General features: G+C 45.4%; 1 protein-coding gene across 1 annotated transcript in view; it reads right to left on the bottom strand.

Annotated features, from left to right (window-relative positions):
• LOC145389814 (uncharacterized) overlaps positions 1 to 21,786 on the bottom strand; it is a 24,500-nt gene extending 2,714 nt beyond the window's left edge. Inside the window, exons 1-4 of the mRNA XM_080264958.1 lie at positions 21,781 to 21,786; positions 18,672 to 19,427; positions 14,044 to 14,199; positions 13,383 to 13,562 (exon numbers count right to left, since the gene is read on the bottom strand). Of these exons, the coding sequence (XP_080121084.1) occupies positions 13,383 to 13,562; positions 14,044 to 14,199; positions 18,672 to 19,427; positions 21,781 to 21,786 (1,098 nt within the window). The remainder of the gene's footprint in view (positions 1 to 13,382; positions 13,563 to 14,043; positions 14,200 to 18,671; positions 19,428 to 21,780) is intronic.
• Between the last annotated feature and the right edge of the window lie 2,283 nt (positions 21,787 to 24,069).

Genomic DNA, 24,069 nt, shown 5'->3' with positions numbered 1-24,069 from the left:
CATACACAATGCCTTCTCCACCACCACCACCACCACCATCATCATCATCATCATCATCATCATCATCCACGCCTGCCATCTTCCAACTCACTCACAGGACATACACAATGCCTTCTCCACCACCACCACCACCACCACCACCACCACCACCACCATCATCATCATCATCATCATCCACGCCTGCCATCTTCCAACTCACTCACAGGACATACACAATGCCTTCTCCACCACCACCACCACCACCATCATCATCATCATCATCATCATCATCATCCACGCCTGCCATCTTCCAACTCACTCACAGGACATACACAATGCCTTCTCCACATCCTGTCATGTTGACCAATTAAGAAGCTAAATAGGTTTGATGTAAAACTGCGTCCACTCAGACGAGATGCCACACAAGTCTTTGCAATGACAGTAATAGGCCATTTATCCGACGTAATAGCCAAAGGCATGGCCGCCCACCATTAGCAGTTCTTTACCTCCAAACCAATACACTGTGTTAAGTTTATAGCAAACTTTATGCCTAATATTAAAAAATTATATATAATTCATTTTGTGTTCCCTGAGTACGATAAATGACCCACATATATATATATATATATATATATATATATATATATATATATATATATATATATATATATATATATATATATATATATATATATATTAAATTAATGCAAGGAAGAAGGAACCAAAGGCCACGAGCCCGCAAACCGTTCCTTCCTAGAAAAAAGCAAAATACAAAGTTGAGCCATTTCAAGATCCGTTCGAGATGCCTGGACACACTTTCTATCTATCTGTCTATTGCCAGACGCCATAATCCCGTAAGAAGGTGGCCATTTGACTTTGAGTTAGTTGTTTTACGGGGAGGGGCACTAACCCTCCACCAACCCACTTGTTGACACGTAGGGAGCACGTATGGTTTGGTTATATGGTTACCACCCAGCGTTGTAAATGGTTTCTTGGCTTACAGGAAACCATTTGGCTTGTAACTCAATGTAAAGCCACCTGTAAAGGAAAGAAAAGCAATAAGAAGTGGCAGGAAAGATGGGAGAAATAGGAAGAGAGGAGGACAGGCACAGAAAAAGAATGATAAAAGTTAAGGAAGAAGTTGGCAGCACTACATCAAGTGAGTGGATGATGGTCACCATCATCTACCACTGTGTGTTTGAAAAACAGGAGATCATCGGAAGTAGGAAATACAGACAAAGTGTGACAGTTCCAGAGCTGACCTGTTGCATAAATGAAGGACTGGGAGTAACGGTTAACTCTTGCATTAGAGAGTTGGACAGAAAAGGGATGAGAGTTTGCTGCTAGACGGGTGTTACGCACCCGTCGTAGAGGTGGAGGGATGCAAGCAGACAGTTCAGAGGAGCAGTGACCATTGAAGTAGTGATAGAAAAGAGATAAAGAGGCAACAGTGCGGCGAAGAGGTGAAGATGGATGATAGAGGTTGAAGGAAGCCAGTAAGAGTAGCAGTGACCATTGAAGTAGCGATAGAAAAGAGATAAAGATGCAACAGTGCGGCGAAGAGACAGAGGTTGAAGGGAGCCAGTAAGAGGAGGAGAGTTAATGAAATGAAAAGCCTTTGACTCCACCCTATTGAGAAGAGCTGTATGTAGGGAGCCTCCCCACACATGAGAGTTGTACTCTACACAGGGGTGAATAAAACCCCTGCATAAAGTCTACAACTGTGCAGGTGCAAAGAAGGTACGGGGTCGGCTTAGCACACCTAATCTCTTGGAAGCAAATTTTACCAGAGATGTAATATGATCTTTCCAAGAAAAGTCCCGAGTGAATGAAATCCCAAGCATGTTCAAGGATGATGCAGGATTGAGCTGGATATTATTAAACACTAGTGGGTACTCCTGTAGAAGATTTTGTCAGGTTGATAGGTGTAAAAACTGAGTCTTAGATGCATTAACACCAAGATTATCTTTTCCCCAGTCAGAGATACGAGCCAAGTCAGACATTAGGTGTGCCACAGCACACGTGGCGTCACAAGAACACTACGTCTGAGAAGAAAATTCTGATTTCATATTTGGATTTACCATCAAAAAGTACAGCCATTTAGAGCAGCCATCAATTCCCTTAGACAAAATTGTTGTTATTATTATTTTCAGTCTTTGCCAAGACTGATATGGAGGAGAACCAGAAGACAGTTGTAGTGCTGAGTTTGAACGAGGTGAAGATGGATGATAGAGAAGTTGAACAAGGTGATAGAAGTTGAACGAGGTGGAGCAAAGATGTGGCCAACGCGTATGAAACCTGATGTAGCTGCTGCCATCATACGTGTACTTGACATCCTCCAAGGTGATGTAGCTGCTGCCATCATACGTGTACTTGACATCCTCCAAGGTGATGTAGCTGCTGCCATCATACGTGTACTTGACATCCTCCAAGGTGATGTAGCTGCTGCCATCATACGTGTACTTGACATCCTCCAAGGTGATGTAGCTGCTGCCATCATACGTGTACTTGACATCCTCCAAGGTGATGTAGCTGCTGCCATCATACGTGTACTTGACATCCTCCAAGGTGATGTAGCTGCTGCCATCATACGTGTACTTGACATCCTCCAAGGTGATGTAGCTGCTGCCATCATACGTGTACTTGACATCCTCCAAGGTGATGTAGCTGCTGCCATCATACGTGTACTTGACATCCTCCAAGGTGATGTAGCTGCTGCCATCATAACTCAACTAGAAGAAATCCAAGGTGATGTAGCTGCTGCCATCATACGTGTACTTGACATCCTCCAAGGTGATGTAGCTGCTGCCATCATACGTGTACATGACATCCTCCAAGGTGATGTAGCTGCTGCCATCATACGTGTACTTGACATCCTCCAAGGTGATGTAGCTGCTGCCATCATACGTGTACTTGACATCCTCCAAGGTGATGTAGCTGCTGCCATCTTACGTGTACTTGACATCCTCCAAGGTGAGACTTAACTTTCTCTTTGACACATTGCAAAATAGGACTCTTGATAGCTCAAAACCCAAGTTCATTTTATGGGCAAAAAATTGAGTAAAGTTTGTATAATGACGACAATTTATCTATCTGTTAATCTATTGCTAGATGCCTTAATCCTGTAAGGGGTAGCCACAAACAATTTACCTCCATGTCACCCTGTCCCCTGCCATTTCGTAGCCTTTCCCACCAGCTCACACCCCAAACAAATCACCACCATGTCACCCTATCCCCTGCCATTTCGCTGCCCTCCCCCCAGCTCACACCCCAAACAAATCGCCTCCATGTCACCCTATCCCCTGCCATTTCGTAGCCCTTCCCACCAGCTCACACCCCCAACAAATCGCCTCCATGTCACCCTATCCCCTGCCATTTCGCTGCCCTCCCCCCAGGTCAATAAAAAAATGGTGGTGTAATTTAGCCGTGATTCTTGGCCTGTACTGCATACCTGTGGGTGAATGTCTTTTCCGTGATAATTGTGTAGTTACCAAGTGTTTAGCTACATTTGACTGATGCAAGTACCTGCCAGGGTTGATGACAGCCAAGCATGTACTGTACTTTGGTGTAGAAGTGGACTGACTTAGCATTACTACTGAATGCACACACTTTGTATTGTTTATAAAGGCTCCAGCAGCAATGCCTCAGCCTTGGTCACCTAATGGCGCCTCTACATGCTGCTCAATCTCTGGCAGCCTCCCTATTCACTCCCTTACCCCTAATGTCACACTGTCAGTACTGTATCATTTATAAAGGCTCCAACCTGCTTCAGTGCATCTGTCTTGGTCACCTAATGGCGGCTCTCCACCCAGCTCGATCTCTGGCAGCCTCCCTATGGACCTTTACCCCTGATGTCACACTCTCAGTATTTATCATTTATAAAGGCTCTAACCTGCTTCAATGCGTCTACCTTGGGCACCTGATGGTGGCTTTCAATGCAGCTCGATCTCTGGCAACCACCTTATTCAGTCCTTTATCCCTGAGGTCACATTCCCAGTACTGTATTATTGATACAGGCTCCAACATGCATGCGCTAGTCTTGGTCACCTAATGGTGGATTTCCTGCACGCTGCTCGATCTCTGGCAGCCTCCCTATTTAGTCCTTTATCCCTAAGGTCACACTCTCAGTACTGTATTACTGATATAGGCTCCAACATGCATGCGTTGGTCTTGGTCGCCTAATGGCCACTTTCCACGCTGCTCGATCTCTGGCAGCCTCCCTATTCAGTCCCTTATCCCTGCCATATTTTTATTCAGGTTTTAACACTCTTAGCCAATTTAAGGTAAAATATGATAAGTAAAAAAGAAGCACTAGGTTAAGTAGCTACAGAAGGTGTGCTAGGAACCTCTTAAACTAGACTCATTTTACTCTAACCTGGCCTAAAATTGGCAGCTGCGTAGCGGCTGTAAACATGATTGGTTTTGGGGGTGTGCAGAGAAGGAATACAGTGCCAGGAGACGCGACATTCGCACAGGTGAAGAGCGCTGTGAAGCGGCTGAAAAATGGGAAAGCAGCTGGGGTTGATGAGGTGTATGCAGAGATGATTAAGTGTAGTGGAGAGAGTGGAATGAAGTGCTTGTTGGAGATATGTAAGAAGGCATGGATGAGTGAAACTGTGCCAACAGAGTGGAAAAAGGCTGTGATTGTACCCCTGTACAAAAATAAAGGTGAGCGAAGTGAATGCAAGAATTATCGTGGCATAAGCTTACTGAGTGTGGTAGGAAAGGTATATGGAAGAATTATTACAGAAAAAGTAAGAGAGATATCAAAAGTCCTAGTGGGTGATGAACAGGGTGGAAGGAGACTTGTGGATCAAATATTTGCAGTGAGACAGATAGAGGAGAAGGCTTGTGAGAAGGATTATAAGGTGTTTATGGCATTCTAGGATCTGAAAAAAACATACGACAAAGTAGACAGAGAAACATTGTGGAAGGTTTTGTGCATGTACGGTGTAGATGGTAAGCTGCTAGGTGCTGTTAAGAGTTTTATGATGGTGGTGAGGAGTGTTTAAGGGTAAATGGGCATCTAAGTGAATGGTTCACGATCGGTGTGGGTGTGCGACAAGGATGTATGATATACCCATGGTTGTTATATATATATATATATATATATATATATATATATATATATATATATATATATATATATATATATATATATATATATTATATGGATAGGGTGATGAGAGAAGTAAAAACACGAGTAATGGAGAGAGGGATGGCGTTGGTAATGAATGGTGATGGATGGAATATCTCATATTTGTTGTATGCTGATGATGCAGTACTGCTTGCAAGTACCGGACAAGAACTTGGTAGGCCAGTGCTGAGTTTTGCTGATGTCTGTAAGCGTCGTGCCTTGAGAGTAAATGTAGAAAAGAGTAAAGTGATGGTTACTGAGAGAGAAGGTGACTCCCAGTGTGATATTACAGTGAATGGAGAGAGTCTGGAATTGGTGAGAGAGTTCAAATACTTGGGTACAGTGAAAGAAAAGAGAGGAAAATGTGCAAAAGAAGTGGAAAGTAGAGTGACACAAGGAAGGAAAGTAGCTGGTGCAATGAAGGCCTTGATAAGAAACAGAGGCTTGGGTGTTGCAACTGCACGGGGCTTACATGAAGGAGTGTTAGTGCCAAATTTAACACATGGATGTACGACTGTGGTGTGGCATGCAAATGAAAAGTCAAGAAGACAGCAGTGGAGATGGGACTGCTGAGGAATGTATGTGGAGTACAGAGGGTGGAAAGGATACGAAATAATGTGATTCATGGAAGTTGCGGAGTGAGGAAGTCGGTGGACACCAGAATCGAAGAGAGTGTACTGAGATGATATGGGCATGTGGAGAGAATGGATAACAATAGAGTGGTGAAGAAGGTATATCTGAGCGAATTTGAAGAAGGGAGGAGGTGAGGTAGGTCAAGGAGAAGGTGGAGAGATATGGTGGATGAGTGTGTGAGGAAGAGAGGTTTGGAAGTCGTTGAGGCTAGGGACTGACAAGAGATCGAGCTGGTTGGATGAATGTTGTGAGGAGAAGTGCATGATCAGGGATTTAGCAACCCTTTATAACGTGGCAGCGTCCGGATTGACTCAATCCGATATGTTTATGTGAAGCTACGGAACGTATCGAATGTTTTGGGGGTATCAGATAGAGCCGGGATTCCGGGGGCCTGAATGATGAGCGAATGGAAGCAAGGCCCATTGGTCTGGCCAAATTTGGGCTGTCTGGAGATTGCTACTCCTCACCCTGTCCTAAGGTGGGAAAGGAGGTCCCAATGATGATGATGATGATGATGATGACGATGACGATGACGATGACGATGACGATGGTGGAGGATGATGTTAGCCACAAAGAAGTGCTATGGAAAGGATATAGAGCCATAGTACTGTCTTTTTATGATGCTAGTCACAAAGAAGTGCTATGGAAAGGATATAGAGCCATAGTACTGTCTTTTTATGATGCTAGTCACAAAGAAGTGCTATGGAAAGGATATAGAACCATAGTACTGTCTTTCTATGACGCTAGTCACAAAGAAGTGCTATGGAAAGGATGTAGAGCCATAGTACTGTCTTTCTATGATGCTAGTCACAAAGATGTGCTGTGGAAAGGATATAGAGCCACAGTATTGTCTTTCTATGATGCTAGTCACAAAGCAGTGCTATGGAAAGGATGTAGAGCCATAGTATTGTCTTTTTAAGATGCTAGTCATAAAGAAGTGCTATGGAAAGGATGTAGGGCCATAGTATTGTCTCATTCTGCCACTGAACTAAGAAACAAGCTGAAAAACTGTGAAATTCTTGGCCAAGTTAGAGTGAAAAGAGTATAGTAATATTGGTAGTATCCAATGTTTGGTTACCTACTGCCAGACGCCTTGATCCCGTAAGGGGTGGCCACAAACAAATCACCATCTTCTCCCTGTCTGCCGCCATTGCACGGCCCTCCCCCCAGCTCACATCCCCTCTCACATATACCTCTCTACTCCATCCCTCCATCTCATCCTCAGCCTCTCCCCCTGCACCTCACTCACATACTCTCCTCGTTAGTCTCTCACAAACTGATATATATATTCTGAGGCTATGGCAATATACTGACGCTGAAAATGGTTGGAGTAAAGACGCTGAAAGAGGTGAAGACATGGCCGATAATGAGAAGTTGAACGAGGAGCAAAGGTGTGGACAACGAGTGGCAAACAGCTTGATGTAACTGCTGTCGTCAGCGGTGTAAGTCAGCCTTCAAGGTAAGACCAACTTTCTGTTTACTATAATTGACACGTTGCTTTGAAAAGAAGCTTTATCACCTCAAAACCCAAGTTAATTTAAGGGTGAACAATGGAGATAGTATATGACAAGCCTTTCCTGGCCCCATAAAGTTGGTCTGAGGTGCTGGGCTGGAGTCTTCCTCTAATTTGCCTCAACATAACCAGTTCTGGATTACTTAGTCAAAAGGATCAAAGCAAATGACTCCAGACTTGTACAAAAAATACCCACTGAGGTTGTTCAGTGCCCACTGAGGTTGTTCAGTGCCCACTGAGGTTGTTCAGTGCCCACTGAGGTTGTTCAGTGCCCACTGAGGTTGTTCAGTGCCCACTGAGGTTGTTCAGTGCCCACTGAGGTTGTTCAGTGCCCACTGAGGTTGTTCAGTGCCCACTGAGGTTGTTCAGTGCCCACTGAGGTTGTTCAGTGCCCACTGAGGTTGTTCAGTCCCCACTGAGGTTGTTCAGTCCCCACTGAGGTTGTTCAGTCCCCACTGAGGTTGTTCAGTCCCCACTGAGGTTGTTCAGTGCCCACTGAGGTTGTTCAGTCCCCACTGAGGTTGTTCAGTGCCCACTGAGGTTGTTCAGTCCCCACTGAGGTTGTTCAGTGCCCACTGAGGTTGTTCAGTCCCCACTGAGGTTGTTCAGTCCCCACTGAGGTTGTTCAGTCCCCACTGAGGTTGTTCAGTCTCACTGAGGTTGTTCAGTCCCCACTGAGGTTGTTCAGTCCCCACTGAGGTTGTTCAGTGCCCACTGAGGTTGTTCAGTGCCCACTGAGGTTGTTCAGTGCCCACTGAGGTTGTTCAGTGCCCACTGAGGTTGTTCAGTGCCCACTGAGGTTGTTCAGTCTCACTGAGGTTGTTCAGTCCCCACTGAGGTTGTTCAGTCCCCACTGAGGTTGTTCAGTCTCACTGAGGTTGTTCAGTGCCCACTGAGGTTGTTCAGTGCCCACTGAGGTTGTTCAGTGCCCACTGAGGTTGTTCAGTCTCACTGAGGTTGTTCAGTGCCCACTGAGGTTGTTCAGTGCCCACTGAGGTTGTTCAGTCTCACTGAGGTTGTTCAGTGCCCACTGAGGTTGTTCAGTCTCACTGAGGTTGTTCAGTGCCCACTGAGGTTGTTCAGTGCCCACTGAGGTTGTTCAGTGCCCACTGAGGTTGTTCAGTCTCACTGAGGTTGTTCAGTGCCCACTGAGGTTGTTCAGTGCCCACTGAGGTTGTTCAGTCTCACTGAGGTTGTTCAGTGCCCACTGAGGTTGTTCAGTCTCACTGAGGTTGTTCAGTGCCCAATGAGGTTGTTCAGTCTCACTGAGGTTGTTCTCCAATGAGGTTGTTCAGTCTCACTGAGGTTGTTCTCCAATGAGGTTGTTCAGTCCCCACTGAGGATGTTCATGGTACAGCTGATGCTTTGTGTACACTGATAGGTTGTTGCTGGATCAGCCCCAGTCTTTCTGGTCAGACCCATCAACCACAGACAAGTAACCACCCCTGCAGGGTTATCACATGCAGTGTACTGGTATTCACTTGTGGCTGACAGTGCCTCACCACAGCCATACACTGGGAAAAGTGTGGTTTGGTTTATGGGTGGATGCCACATTTGCATCCACCCATTTAACGGGCAGTGTAATATGGTTACCACCCAGCACTGTAAATGGTTTACTGGGTTACAGGGAACCATTAGATAAACACAACAAAACTTCTTCCAACTGCTGGGCACAAAAACTAATGCCATTAAGTTGTGTAACACTGAATCTGTGCAGGTACTTTAATAATAATTTTCAGTTTATTTATTCATGGCAGTCAGTGGCATAAAATACACAGGTGGTTAATGTACTATGCTAACCTAAGGGGGTCAACAGGCTGACCCTGACTGCTGCCGAGGAGCACCGACATACTGCCAAGCCTCACCCAGGCTGGAGTGAGGCATAGGCACAAGGGGACACACCGCCTAATCTTTACCCCGCTGAGTTTCAAACCCTTGTGGGTCTTGCACCACAGTGTGCTTTGAGTTACACTTGACAAGGGACAGCTCACCTCACCCACACAAGCAGTGCGGTCTGAGTGGGACTCAAACTCAGGTCACTTGAATTGGGAGTCCAGTGCTCTATCAACTGCACCACCATGTGTAGACTTATGGGTGAATTTCCTGCCACATTTCACTGATGGAAGTACAGTAATCCCTCGATTATCTGATGTAATACAGCCAAAGGCATGTCCACAAAATGGATCCATCCGGATAATGGACTTCTCCCCTGGCCCCCCTTCACACATAACCTAACTTTGAAAGCCAGTGTAAAAGGCCACTACAGTACATCGTACAACACTTGTTCCTGGTGTTTAACACTACTCTGTCTGGTCAAGCAGACCTATAAACCACAGCCAAGCAATTACCAAGGTTAAGTAAACCCATCAACCACACACAAGCAATCACCACTGCAGGGCCATAACCTTTAGTGGCATGGAAAAAGCATGAAAAAAACGGCTACACAAGAAAAATGCGGTGGGCACACAAAACATAATGGTAGAATGGAATAACATCGTTGTAAAACAGAATCAATCATGGTACAGTACAGTAAGATAGAATAAAATCAAGGTGAACACCCGTGATTCCTGGCAGGGTGTCGTGCTGAATAACCCACTAGCTCCTTGACTCTGTTGCACTGCAACTGGCAATTCTGTTGCACTGCACTGTACATCCAATGTGGTCTAGTGGCGTACCCTGATGCACTGCACTGTACACTAATGCACTGCACTGTACATCCTGATGACCTTAGTTGCAGTCAGAGTCAACAAGGAACTTCGGCAGTTGGTCCAGGGGAGCGACTGTGGTATGTGGTGATGGACTGCCAACTTCAGGTAACTCAGAAGACAACTGCAAACTCATGTCCAGGGGATACACAATGGCTGATGATTGGGTTGTGGTTCCGTTACTGAAGGTGTGGTTTGATGCTGTGATGGTGGCAGAGCAGAGGTGGACTGGGCAGGGGTCAGAGGCCTGAAAATGGAGTTGATCATGGACTGGCAATAGATGATTCAGGTGTCGGATAACGCTCTGCCACACAGGATGCCAATCCTCTACAAGGTGAAAAGGCACCATCTCTCTGTCACATTCCAGGTGCTCAGCATACTCATGCACCTGCTCAAGATGTGCCCATAATGTGCTCAGGTGGGGGATGGCTGGAATAATGTAGTTCTCTGGGTCATCCTTGTCATTCTTGTCACTCTCTTCTGGTCAGGCAGCAGCAACAGAAGTGGCAGTCTTGACATCAGACATAACCTGAAAGCCGGAATGGCCCCCATCCTCATCTAACCACTCCCACACGTCATCAACATCCACAGCCTTACCTGCATTACAAAGCTGAGTGTGGAAGTCATCCTTGTCAAAGCCCAGAAAGTCATGTCTGCTCTCGTGTCCCTGAGGGAGACAAGACCAACCACTTTCTAGGGTTTTCACAGAGACTTCCTTCCATGCACTTGCTCAGCTGAACACTGCAGACTTAAGGCTGTAGCACCGCATGTTTTCCAGTGCCCTCTGCCCTCGTGTGTCCAGCCCCTGACTCTGCTTGTCCTCGTCCTCAAGAACAACCATCACCTCGTCCAAGAATCTCCATCGCTACAGCCTCTTTGTGGCCACGGTAACAGCCTGGTCAATCATCAGAGCAGTGGTATTAGGTGGTAAAAACAAGCACCTAATGTGACCGTCATCTGCAACCAATTCCTTCTGGGAGGGATGCATGGGAACATTGTCCAGTAGAAGAGCCTTTACCTGGTCACAAGGGATTCCAAGTTCCTTTGTTTGATAACGGATGACCTCCTCGACAAAATGCCTGTTGAACCAATCTGTGAAGATCTTGGAGGTAAACCATGCCTTCACAGAATGGTACCACACAACAGGAAGATCATCCATTAGCCCACAAAGGCAATGGGGCTACTTTGCCTGACCAACAATAACGGGCGTCAGCCAGTGCATCCTGTTAGCATTGGCACAGTGTAAAACAGATACCCACTGCTTAGACAACTTGTGGCCAGGTACATGCTTCTCCTGCTCATCTATCAGTGTTTGTAGGCACTGAGTGGTGGAAGAGGCCAGTTTTGTCAGTATTATAGATCTGACCAGGAGCGAGACCCTTCTCAATCATGCCTACAGTAACAGTATCTGATGAAATTCCTCCACCCCCTCCTCACTGGCGTCAACAGCTTTGACACTGGTTGTACGATTTGTAAGGCCATGTTGAAGCTTGACCCTGAACTATCAACCTTCAGATGCCTTGAAGTCAGGGACATTGTGAAGGTGGGCAATCTTCCCAACAGTGCCTTTCAACTTGGTACCACGCACTTGCACGCCTGCAGCCCGTTGCTGGCAGTACCAGATCAATGTTGAATGGTTGACACTGGCATGCTGGGGATGCCCATAGCCTTCCGTATGGCATTGCGTTTGTTGCTCTTGCCAAAGTCTGCTGTGTACTGGGTTAGTTTGTCACGGGATTTCCTGATGTCATGCAGGGTTCAGCGGACCAGGTCGTACTTCTTTAAGATGCTGGGAGTCAACCATCCCGCATCAATCTTACCGAGGATCTCTTGCTTTTTCTCCAAAGTCATCACTACCCTCTTCCTTTTCTGTGGTGGAGGGGCCATCATTACACACCCTAGGAAGAGGCATGCAAAGAATAGCAATGCCTGAAGCAGGTAGAGAACAACCACAAAAGCCACCACGTGTGCCACCATAACAACTATACAAGAGGAGCTGTTCACTACACGGTCAACGTGTGGGAACTGGGAAGGGCCGAGGGGGTCTCTAGCGGACACTGGGTGAACTACCCAGCCAGACAGCGTGGCGCCACTGGGCTATTCCCATCCAACCCGGCAAAAATGTTCTTGCAGCCATAATTTCCACCTGGATGCAAGCATTTTATCTGGATAAAATGGAAAAATGTACATATAATGGTTTAATACAGCCAGATAACAGCGTCTGGGTTATGAATCATTTGGATAAATGGGGCATTACTTAACAACGTGAATGAGGTCACAACCAATAACTGCTTTGAACTACAGAATGACACTGCCATTACAGACTATTGTGATGAAGCTCAATGATAAACACTGCAAACACTGAAGCATTTCAAGTCTACTGATGCTGAAGAACAAACAGGATGTTATGTAAACACTGCAAACACTGAAGCATTTCAAGTCTACTGATGCTGAAGAACAAACAGGATGTTATGTAAACACTGCAAACACTGAAGCATTTCAAGTCTACTGATGCTGAAGAACAAACAGGATGTTATGTAAACACTGCAAACACTGAAGCATTTCAAGTCTACTGATGCTGAAGAACAAACAGGATGTTATGTAAACACTGCAAACACTGAAGCATTTCAAGTCTACTGATGCTGAAGAACAAACAGGATGTTATGTAAACACTGCAAACACTGAAGCATTTCAAGTCTACTGATGCTGAAGAACAAACAGGATGTTATGTAAACACTGCAAACACTGAAGCATTTCAAGTCTACTGATGCTGAAGAACAAACAGGATGTTATGTAAACACTGCAAACACTGAAGCATTTCAAGTCTACTGATGCTGAAGAACAAACAGGATGTTATGTAAACACTGCAAACACTGAAGCATTTCAAGTCTACTGATGCTGAAGAACAAACAGGATGTTATGTAAACACTGCAAACACTGAAGCATTTCAAGTCTACTGATGCTGAAGAACAAACAGGATGTTATGTAAACACTGCAAACACTGAAGCATTTCAAGTCTACTGATGCTGAAGAACAAACAGGATGTTATGTAAACACTGCAAACACTGAAGCATTTCAAGTCTACTGATGCTGAAGAACAAACAGGATGTTATGTAAACACTGCAAACACTGAAGCATTTCAAGTCTACTGATGCTGAAGAACAAACAGGATGTTGTGCAACATAAAACGAAGGTGAAATGCATTAAGGAAGAAGAGTTTGGTGATGACATAAACGCTGGTGAAGAAAAGTTGAATGGAGTATAAAAGAGATGATGAGGGAGTGAGTCAGTGGTTTGACGTGCATAGGAAACATGCAGCTGGACACAGTATAACACAGGCGGGTGTATGTGGGTGATATGGGGTAAGACTCAAACAGGTGAGAGTTGATGGTACATGTCACAGTGGTGGAGTTACCTGCAGTGTGTGGGCGTGGGGGGGTGGCGGCTGATCCTGAAGGCAGTACATGTATATCTTGTCATTTTCTTGGGTTATCCTGGAGGACCGGATGCCACCTTGGTCTTCTTGGACGGCAAATACCATGCCATCCTGCACCAGCGTCTTGATGTGCTGACTCATCTCCAGGAGGTTCTCAACCTGTGGGCAGTACCATACATTAGAATATATAAACAGCATCCATATATTTTTTTTTTAATGTGTCCGACTCTGGGCATAGGCTTCACAGCCTGCTCCCAAGGCTCAGTAGTCCTCCTTCATACGATACACCTCTACATGTCACCACTTCGGCGCCAACACCCACCGTCCATATTGAATGCATGCTAGGGCTGTCTCATACAGGACTGGTGTATTGGTATTAGCGGGGGTATTTTTACGACCTGTCGGTGGGTCTTCTGGTAGATCAGTAAAGTCTGCTTTTATGAAGTTCAAATCCTTAAACTGTTCCCTGCTCCAGGGGGATTTGAACCTGGGTCTGGTAGGAGTGCAGGCTACCTGTCTACCGATTGAGCCACCGCCTCTACATGGGACACTGTCAGTACGTTCTTATGGAAACTGGCAATATATTACTACTTGGAGACAATACTGGTGGGGAAGCACGAGACAGTAGCGGGTAACTTACTGTTATTTGCTGTGGCATCTTTGTGATGGTGTTGATCTTGTCCATGATGGTGGAGGCCGGGTCTGGGTGTGGTGGAAGGGCGGGGGTGTGTGTGGCATCAGTCTCCGCTGCCAGTGCATCCAGGGCCGTCCTGATGGCCTCACGCACCTGTCCGTACTAACACAAACATTAGTGCTGGAGGCTCTGCCAACTATGTGCTAATGTACTATCGCAGACACTTATGGCTGGTACAACCAGCATTGTCAATCCTCTTTTTCCTTGGTGTGAATCCCGTGCAGCTCGACTCAGTTAATCCGAATCGTTAATAATACTATTTAGAGGGAGAGTCGCCAGGAGATGTCTGTTGCAAGTGTAGGGGGTGGCGGTGTTGGGGGTGAGGTGAGGTGGGAACGTGACTGAGTAAACGTGGCATCAGTGTAATACAGATGTGGGACAAGTGTATTTGTTAAAAAAGTAGGTTTACGATGTGAATGAGCTAAAACAACCTCTTTTTAGTGGTAACGACACTGAGTTAGGGATTCCACATATATCTCAGAATGCTACCACAAGCTGTGTGTTGAGGTTAACACATACAGGAATTGTCATTTAGCGGCAGTGCTAGAAGTCTGATAAATGGTAACAGTTGGAAGTGGTGGCATGTTACATAGGTCTGACAGGTTAATAATCGGGGAAACTAATTACAGTTTTAACGAACAAGCGGCAAAAGGTATTGCCGTAGCATCTGACTTTATAACAGATAACCCATAAAGAACAGCTACAGTGTATTGTGCATAATATGACCATACCCACAATAATATGAGTTTTTTCAAATGTGTTCGACATTGCTTAAAAAAAGGCTGCAATTACTGAATCCTTGATGATTGCTTAACTTTTGACGTAGATAAGTATAATGTTTACCATGAGATCTGAACTGACTTTTATTCCGCAGTATCCTATAATTGCTTGTTCATGAATAATTGTTAATCTTTCCATTGCTATGGCATTTATAATCAGACATGATTATTTGTCTTTAGCCAACAGCACTATATGATATGGCACATACTTTAGATTTCTGTATCTTATCTTTGTAACCCCTACGGTGTTTGCCAGTATAATATACCCTAGTTCTTAGTAGACCTTGAAGGGCTAACGTCATTGGCACGAGTGTATTACTCACGGTGATATTGACAGTTGGTTATGCAAGAGAACATAATGCAACATTAATTAAGGGAATATAATATCACTGTTAATACATCTTAGTATATTATTTTACACAGACATATCCCTCAGTAATGAGTCCAGCCACCTTGCTTCTCCACAACCTCCCGAAGCCTATCGGGCATGCTGGCCACCTCATTCCTTACGAGGTGTGGCTTCCCTTGGAATATTTCCCACTGAGTCATAATGTGGGCCGTCAGCTGGTCTGCCGTTTTCTCTGGTCCTGGTTGCCATGTGTTAACCAGGGTTCCCCAGATATTTTCCATTGGGTTACAGTCACAACCCTTACTCGCCCAGTGTAGGAGTTGCAGGTTTTCTGGACTACTAAACCATTCCTAACTGCTCCTGCTGTGTGTACAGGACAACCATCTTGGACAAGAGGACTGGTCCAGGAGAGAAGGGGAAATTTTTCTCTCGTAGGAAGGTAGAAAGAAATCCTGCAGTATTTGACTATATTTTTGCGCACTGAGTCGTCCCTGCATCTTCACTACATCTCCTACGCCATGGATGGAAATATAACCCCACACATTGCATGTCACGTGCCCACTTCTCGTCTCTTCATAAACATTGTTTCGCTCATCGCTCGTAAGAACAAACATTACATAATATTAGAGGGATATCGTGTTTGTATTTGAAATTAATAAGAATAATCTATGCTTGGAAATTGTAGCCTACACTGCTTTCACTCCAGTCTCTTTGGAAATCAAAGGAAGGTGATCCGTGGGTAACAACTCTATACTGTGGGAAGTTGTTGCGGAGACGTTTAGGAGTCTAGAATTACTAAAGGAAGAATATTATAATAATTCAGAACACCCACCAACACCAGGACCTTTACATTTATCACTGTTAGTAATTAGTGAATTAACCAACTTATGTACCACATTAGGATTGGAAAGTGAACCGTGGTCTTTCTCATTTATCTTCGTTATTAATTACTGATTAAACGAACTTATATACCACATAAAATTAAAAAGTGACCCTTATCTTGTGTGTGTGTGTGTGTGTGTGTGTGTGTGTGAATTATCAGGGTCATATACTTTAATATTATTGTTTCTGCAACAGTTCAGTTATTAAACATCACCAGGTGTTGTTCTTCCTCCACACGTGTACATTTCCGTGATGGCAAGATCGGAAGGTTTTCTCAACTGAGACCACCACCTGGACCAGAAGTTTAGGCCTTGGTCCACATAGTGACGTGCAAAGTTAAGCCTGGCAGCACGGTGCGCTTCAGTGAGTAACTTTTTTGGCAGGAACCCGGTGATGTATTCCGGCCTTATGAAGCCGCCTCCAGACTGTACTGACAGACACATCCAGTTGGAGTCTGTTCCGAAGTGCCACAGCGTTCGTTATGGGGGTTTCCTCAGCTGCTTATATAATGCGCTCATCCTGTACAGGTGTCATTACACGGGAGCGTGGTGTCCTGGCTGAGGAAATATTTTAAAGAGAATACGTAGAAACAACTATTTTACATGCCCATAGGAGCGGTGTTAGAGGGAGGAGTTGGGGAACAGGGGGAGGTAGGAGGGTTGGGGTGGGCGGGGAGGTAGAGGAGAATGTTGGTGGACTGTGGTGTGAGGGAGGATTGCAAGGGAGATGATCCGTCACACTAAATTGGTGTCCTGTTACCTATACAACAGGGTTAGTATAACATCGTTGATGCTGGTTTGCATTTTTGTAGGTCAAAAGTATGTCATACATCGTTGACGCTGTATTACGGGTTAATGTACAATTTATAACACTAGACAGTATAAATAATAATGTAAGCAAAAACATTATGAAACAGAGTCACATCAGACACGTTCGACATACACGTATGGCAAGAAAAGTAACTACTGACCACATCTTCCATAGTTAGGCTTTTTTACCCTGGTTAGTAAGATCTGTCTCCTCCCACCTCTTGATCCATTTTGTTACAGTTGTTGGGGATATGCCTAACTGACTGGCGATGGCCCAAATACTCGAGCCTCCTTTCCGCAGACCAGCGATCTGCCCTTGCAGGGGTACTTGCTTTTCCTGTCTGTTCATTGTGAATCCTGAACTGTGAATGGTGCAGGAATGCTTCTTGGTGTCTGGACAATCCTGTCTGTTCATTGTGAATCCTGAACTGTGAATGGTGTACAAATGCTTCTTGGTGTCTGGACAACACCTCGGTATACACCTGGTCTCACTGAGAGGCGAGACTTAATGGCACCAAGTTTGAGGGTGACAATCGCCTGATGGATGATTTGGAGGTTGACCCCTGCAGGCAGACTTATACTGGCAGTTGGCACAAGGCCTAAGGAGTGCTTGAACGAGGAGCTGTTAGTTCTATCCAGGTCTAAACAGTTTGGTTTATACTTGCCCTCTGACTACGAAAGATTCCAACAAGACCCATAGTCTCCAGGAGGTTATGCTGTAGAATGAAGGATGGCTGGACATTTATACTGAATGAATATAAATGACAAAATTTGTTTTGTCGTTTCCATACTACTGTATGCCTTTACTTTGTGCTTGTAGTGTTACAAATTGCCAATTGTCACTACCACAATCTGTGACAGAGACTCGCATGGGGAAGATTACATGAATACAGATAAATTAAAGGAACAGATATCTTACGATTTGTGCTTGTAACATGATAATCCCATTAACATTATAATTATCTAACTCGAAATTTATGGAACCATCAAGGAATCGATATCTGCGGTATTTCCTATGCATTGTATAATTTAACATATGTGACACATTTGAAAAAACTCATGTTATTGTGGGTATGGTCATATTATGCACAATACACTGTAGCTGTTCTTTATGGGTTATCTGTTATAAAGTCAGATGCTACGGCAATACCTTTTGCCGCTTGTTCGTTAAAACTGTAATTAGTTTCCCCGATTATTAACCTGTCAGACCTATGTAACATGCCACCACTTCCAACTGTTACCATTTATCAGACTTCTAGCACTGCCGCTAAATGACAATTCCTGTATGTGTTAACCTCAACACACAGCTTGTGGTAGCATTCTGAGATATATGTGGAATCCCTAACTCAGTGTCGTTACCACTAAAAAGAGGTTGTTTTAGCTCATTCACATCGTAAACCTACGTTTTTAACAAATACACTTGTGTCACATCTGTATTACACTGATGCCACATTTACTCAGTCACGTTACCACCCACCCCCACCCACCCCACCCCCAACCCCGCCACTCCCTACACTTGCACCAGACATCTCCCGGTGACTCTCCCTCTCACTAGTAAAATTAACGATTCGGAGGAACTGAGTCGAGCTGCACGGGATTTACACTTAGGAAAGAGAAGACTGACAGTGCTGACTGTACCAGCCATAAGTGTCGGCGATAGTACACTTCACACATCACAAGTTTATATGTCAGTGTAAGTGTGCTCATGTTACTACAGAAGCCTGGTGGTACAAGTAGAAGGGAGTGGCTGCCTACCTTCATGCTGGTGGTGACAATGTTAACATCAGGGAACTGTTCTTGGCAGTTCTGCCTCCAGTCTTCAACCTCCACACTGCACTGGACAGCGTGGTTAATGGCCGTGAAGGCCTCCTGTGCTGTGTTGGCATTCTGCAGACACTCCAGTCTGGCTGGCAGCTGCTTCACTCCTTCCTCTCCTTCTTGCTTCATGGCCACCACTCTGGCCACCTCCTCCTCTATCAGCTTTACAAATGTGGCCATGTTGTGTGTGACTTCCTCCATCTTTTTTATCAGCTGGAGGTTTTGTTCCTTCTGGTCGGTCAGCCAGGTCAGGTACTGGTCCAGCTGGGACTGGGTGTTTTGGGAGCTGGTAACCTGGCTCCTCATGCTGCTCTCGTGCTCCCCCAGCAGGGACCAAAGCTTCTTGCTCATCCCACTGGGCCTCTTCTGGGTTGTACCACCCTTTGTTTTGACTGACATTTGTTTTTCTGCTGCAGGTTTTACACTTGGCTTTCCACCAGCTGCTCCTGCTGTCTGTGCCAGCTGTACATTCTTAAGCTTTTTGACAAGAGCCTCCATTCCATAGTTTACTGGAAAATTATCCAGGGAGGTGGCGGAGTAGCTGGCACGGCAGTCAGGGCAGGTCAGCTGGTTGGCTGTGGTCAGTTGTAAGATGCAGGACGAACAAAAGGTGTGGCCACACGGCAGATTACGTGGCCGACGCTCACTCTCATCATAGGTGATGCAGCACACACTGCACTCCTCAGGATTGTCCTGTGCAACAACAATAACATTGATTGATTACAAGTAGAACATGATGGACATTGCTGACCTTACAACCTAAAAGGCAGTTTTAATATTCATAACTCAGAGGAAGGATGAGATGTCATATGAGAGGTATAAGGGAAAGAGGAATAGAGCGAGAAGGGCTGTGCGTGATGCTGAAGTGGCAGCAGATGAGAGGTGGGGTAGGCGGCTGACAGAGAATTTTCAACAGAATAAGAAAATGTTTTGGAAGGAGATGAAAAGGGTGTGAAAGGGAGAGTCTGGGAAGGAAGAGCGAATAAAAGCAGAGGATGGAAGGATGTTAATTGAGATTGATGCAGTAAGGAAGAGATGAGCAGAGTATTTTGAAAGATTGTTAAATGTAGAGGAGTAAAGGGTGGCTGAGATTGTGGCGGATGGAGGAGTGCAAGGAATAAATGGGTTGGGAGAGTTGAATGATTCTTTGATCACGAAGGAGGAAGTGAAGAAGGCAGTAAAAGAGATGAAAACAGGGAAAGCTGCAGGTATGGATGGGTGTGCTGTGGAATGCCTGAAGGGTGGTGGAGTGACTATTGTTGATTGGTTAGTAAGATTGTTGAATGTGTGCTTTGTGAAAGGTATGGTGCTAACTGACTGGGCAAGTTTTTGTGTGGTCCCGTTGTATAAAGGCAAGGGTGATAGTATGAATGTACTAGCTTTAGGGGTATAAGTCTGTTCAGTGTTGTAGGTAAGGTGTATGGTAGAGTGTTAATTATGAGAGTTAGAGAGGGTACAGAGGGAGTGATTGGTGATGAGCAGTGTGGCTTTAGGACAGGAAGGGGATGCGTGGATCAGGTGTTTGCGGTGAGACAAGTGTGTGAAAAGTATTTAGCGAAAGGCAAGGATGTGTTTTGGGCATTTATGGATTTAGAGAAAGTGTATGACAGAATTGATAGGGAGGCTTTGTGGACTGTTTTAAGATTGTATGGACTTGATGGTAGGTTACTAAAAGGGGTGAAAAGTTTTTATATAAATAGTAGAGCGTGTGTAAGAGCGGGAAATGCTGTGAGTGAGTGATTTCCCGTGAGAGTGGGGCTGCGACAGGGATGTGTGATGTCGCCTTGGTTGTTTAATATTTACATGGATGGTGTTGTAGGGGAGGTGAATGCAAGAGTTTTAGGTGGAGGTCTGAGTCTGGTGAATGTTGATGGTGGAGAGTGGAATCTGAAGCAGCTGCTGTTTGCAGATGATACTGCACTGGTGGCTGATTCAGAGGAGAGATTGAGATAGTTGGTAGAGGAGTTTGGAAGGGTGTGTGAAAGGAGGAAATTGAAAGTAAATGAGAATAAGAGTAAAGTGATGAAGTGTACGAGGTTGTAGATGGTAGGGGGATGAATATAGTTTTGAATGGCGAGTTGCTTGAGGAGGTAGAGTGTTTTAAATATTTAGGGTCACATGTTGCTGTGGATGGAGGAATAGATGCAGAAGTGAAGTTTAGAATAAATGAAGTAGGAAAGGTGCTGGGAGGAATGAAAAAAGTGTTTAGATGTCGTTCGCTTAGAATGGATGTAAAGAGAAGGCTGTATGAGGGTGTTGTGGTACCGACTGCATTATATGGGGCTGAAACATGGAATATGGGAGTAGCAGAGAGGAAAAGTTTGAATGTAATGGAGATGAGGTGTCTGAGGAGTATGTGTGGAGTGACGCGTATAGATCGAGTGCAAAATGATGAAGTGTGAAGGAGAACTGGAGTTGTTCGGGAGATGGCTGGTAGAGTTGAGCAGAGGGTGTTGCGATGGTTTGGGCATATGGAGAGAATGGATAATGAGCGATTGGTGAAAAAGATAACTAGATCTGATGTAAGAGGTGTAAGGCTGAGAGGAAGACCACGAACAGGATGGATGGACAGTGTGAAAAGAGTGCTGGATGCGAGAGGGATGTCTGTTGAGTAAGGAAGAGTGGCTGTGCATGACAGAAATAAATGGAGAGAAATTGTGAATGAATAAGTGATGATGCAGCCCTGAGGGGATATTCTCCCGCATTTGGTCTGATCAGCTATTTCAGGTCAGGTGTGGGTAAGGGGATGAGTCTGTTATGATGTGGCAGGGGTAAACCAGCTCTGCTGTCGGGCCCTGCTGCGGACGTCACTGATTGCCTTGCGCAGTTGACCCTTGTGCGGTGTGGTGCGGTGAGGATCTGTCCGTTCTCCCCTTTGGGGCTAAGATCGAATGAATGTGTTTGAATGGATGAGTAAATGGGGAGTGTGTCGTCCTGTCTCGGCTACCTCCCTTTCCTTGGGGGAAGCAGCCTTGGTATATAGATAGAATAGATAGATAACTCACTGATGCTAAGAAAGCAATAACATGAGCTTTATATAACTGACATCCATACTGTGCAGTCGGCCAAAGAAGTGACACTGGAGTATCCAGAAAGTTTCAGTCAGTGATAATGGATAATACTCCTCTTATATCTTTGCAAGATGACGCCTATTATGTAAAATTGTAATAGAAAACAATAAGTGAAATACAAGATGGGTATCGGGCAGTACCAATGGGAGACCATATAGAGGCATGAGAAGAGAACAAATGATCAGGACAAGATGGACGTACGTCCCCAACCACCACGCGCCCCTCTTCGCCTCAAGGAATCGACTAGAGGTACATCGCCCTGCTGCATTACCCTTCACCTGGACCAGCACTCAACGGAATCGGGGCAGGATCTGTGTGCCAGCAGACTCCTCAAGTAAGACTGCAATGATGCCCACTGTGCTTGTCAGGGGAAGGACGCCCACCATGCTCCCTCCACCTACTGCCTTCTGTAGGACTGTGACGACATCCATTGTGCTCGTTGGGGAAAGGACGCCCACCGTGTTTCCCTCACCTGCAGCCCCTGCCCTGAGCAGGACTGCAGAGATGCCCACCGCGCTTCTCTCACCTGCAGTCCCAGTGCCTAGCAGAATCAAGGCAGTGCCCACTGTGCCTGTCGGGGAGGCCCCGCTCACCATGAGGGCCTCATCTGCTGATCCTTCAGCACCTATAGAGGGTCGTGACCCTTGCTAGCCTCACTCCTCCAGAGGACGGGTGGGTCATGCCCCTTGCTCGCCTCACTCCTCCAGAGGCCGAACGGGACGTCCCTCTCACTCTCCCCACACCACAGGGGGCAGAGCAGGCTCCCCAGCAAAGCCACTACTGGAAGAGGTCTGGAGTGGCCTTATAGTGAGTCCTGGGGTACATTCATTACAACCAGCCCCCCTAAGTCACCAGTCAATGTCGGACTCCTGAAGGAGGAGAGACTGCAGGCAGCCCCCGTCAGATTCCCGACGAAGGTGAGACCGCAGACACCAGACGCAGAGGGACGCCCCCAGAACTCCCAGCCGAGACCTCCTTAGACAAGTCGGCAAACCGTCCCCCACGAAGGGCAGGTGCAAGGAAGCACGCCTACTCGACCTGTTCGGCCCCAGCCCCGAGGGCCGACACACCAACAGAGGTCCCTCCAGTGAAAGGCCTCCCTCTACACCTCCCAGCAGCCCTCACCTGACGATCAAGAGTAAAATAGTGGTACCACGCCCCTTCAGAGAGTGCACACCTGACGAGACACCTCCCACACCTGGGGGCTACTAGTCCCAGACTCAGATGCTTATACTTCATATAGTGTGGGTAATCTATCACATTGTATTGTGTCAAGTCACTGTATTCTTTGCGAGTATTATCCGTGTAAGACTGGTTAGCCTGTGGTTTTAAGCCCTGTTCCATTGGTTGCATGCTCTGGGTCTTAGAAAGAACCCAATATTGGACCCACATACTCAGAGAGAAAGAAGTTGATCTCTGAGTACGTGGCATAACAATAAGTAAATGACAAAGAGCTTATACATTTCAGAGTTGTAGGAAACAGTTTGTTAGTTACGATAATAAGAAATCCTAAACGGAACTAACTGAAATTCCAGAACTAGCGTTCAAGGACAGGCAGGAATAAGTTGCGGGGTTTAAGTCTACTGTGGTAGTAAGCAATTATTTCTGGTATCGTCAGACTGAAAAGAAAAGGCTTTCAATAAACAATGAAGATCTGTCATTTTTATTTACGAGATATTTACCGTTAGACTACTGGTGAATGGTTAAAAGTTATTTATTTCCGTTTTTGTTGTCTCCATGGATGACGACAGAAAGTGGGAATGCGGCGTAAGTTAGTAGGCGATGTTAAATGGCTCGATCAACAAGCACAAATGAAGACAACTTTTACTGACAGACATGCAGCTATTACATCGCATTTGGCCACTTTTCCACTAAGAAAAATCTGTGGAAGACTTAGTATAAGCTTGAAAACTATCACTTAATGAAATATAAAAGAACCTTGCCAATTTGCTGAGAGTCTGAGCTCCATGGAGGATGCAAATTGTTTCATAGTCTGTATTATCCTCGGTGCCTGAACAACGGGCAAGAGTAATAAAATGCAATAAAAACAGCAGTGAGTTCCACACTTCCAACTCAGTATTTTCAATTAGACAAGACACAGCAGTTTATTTAAAAAGAAAAGCATTCCAGATTTAAAAGCTGGAACAAGTATGCACTTTTGCATTGCACAAGTTTGTAAGCCCATGTTCTAGTCCTCTTTACTGCCTAGTGTCAGAGAAAAAGATATAATCTGTCATACCTATAGTCGCAGCACATGACTCTGA

This window comes from Coenobita brevimanus, unplaced genomic scaffold, assembly GCF_032717465.1.
Source record: "Coenobita brevimanus isolate Jiangsu-jjx unplaced genomic scaffold, ASM3271746v2 jjx.HiC_scaffold_2312, whole genome shotgun sequence".
Taxonomy (NCBI): Eukaryota; Metazoa; Arthropoda; class Malacostraca; order Decapoda; family Coenobitidae; genus Coenobita; species Coenobita brevimanus.
This window is presented reverse-complemented; position numbering and strand designations above follow the sequence as displayed.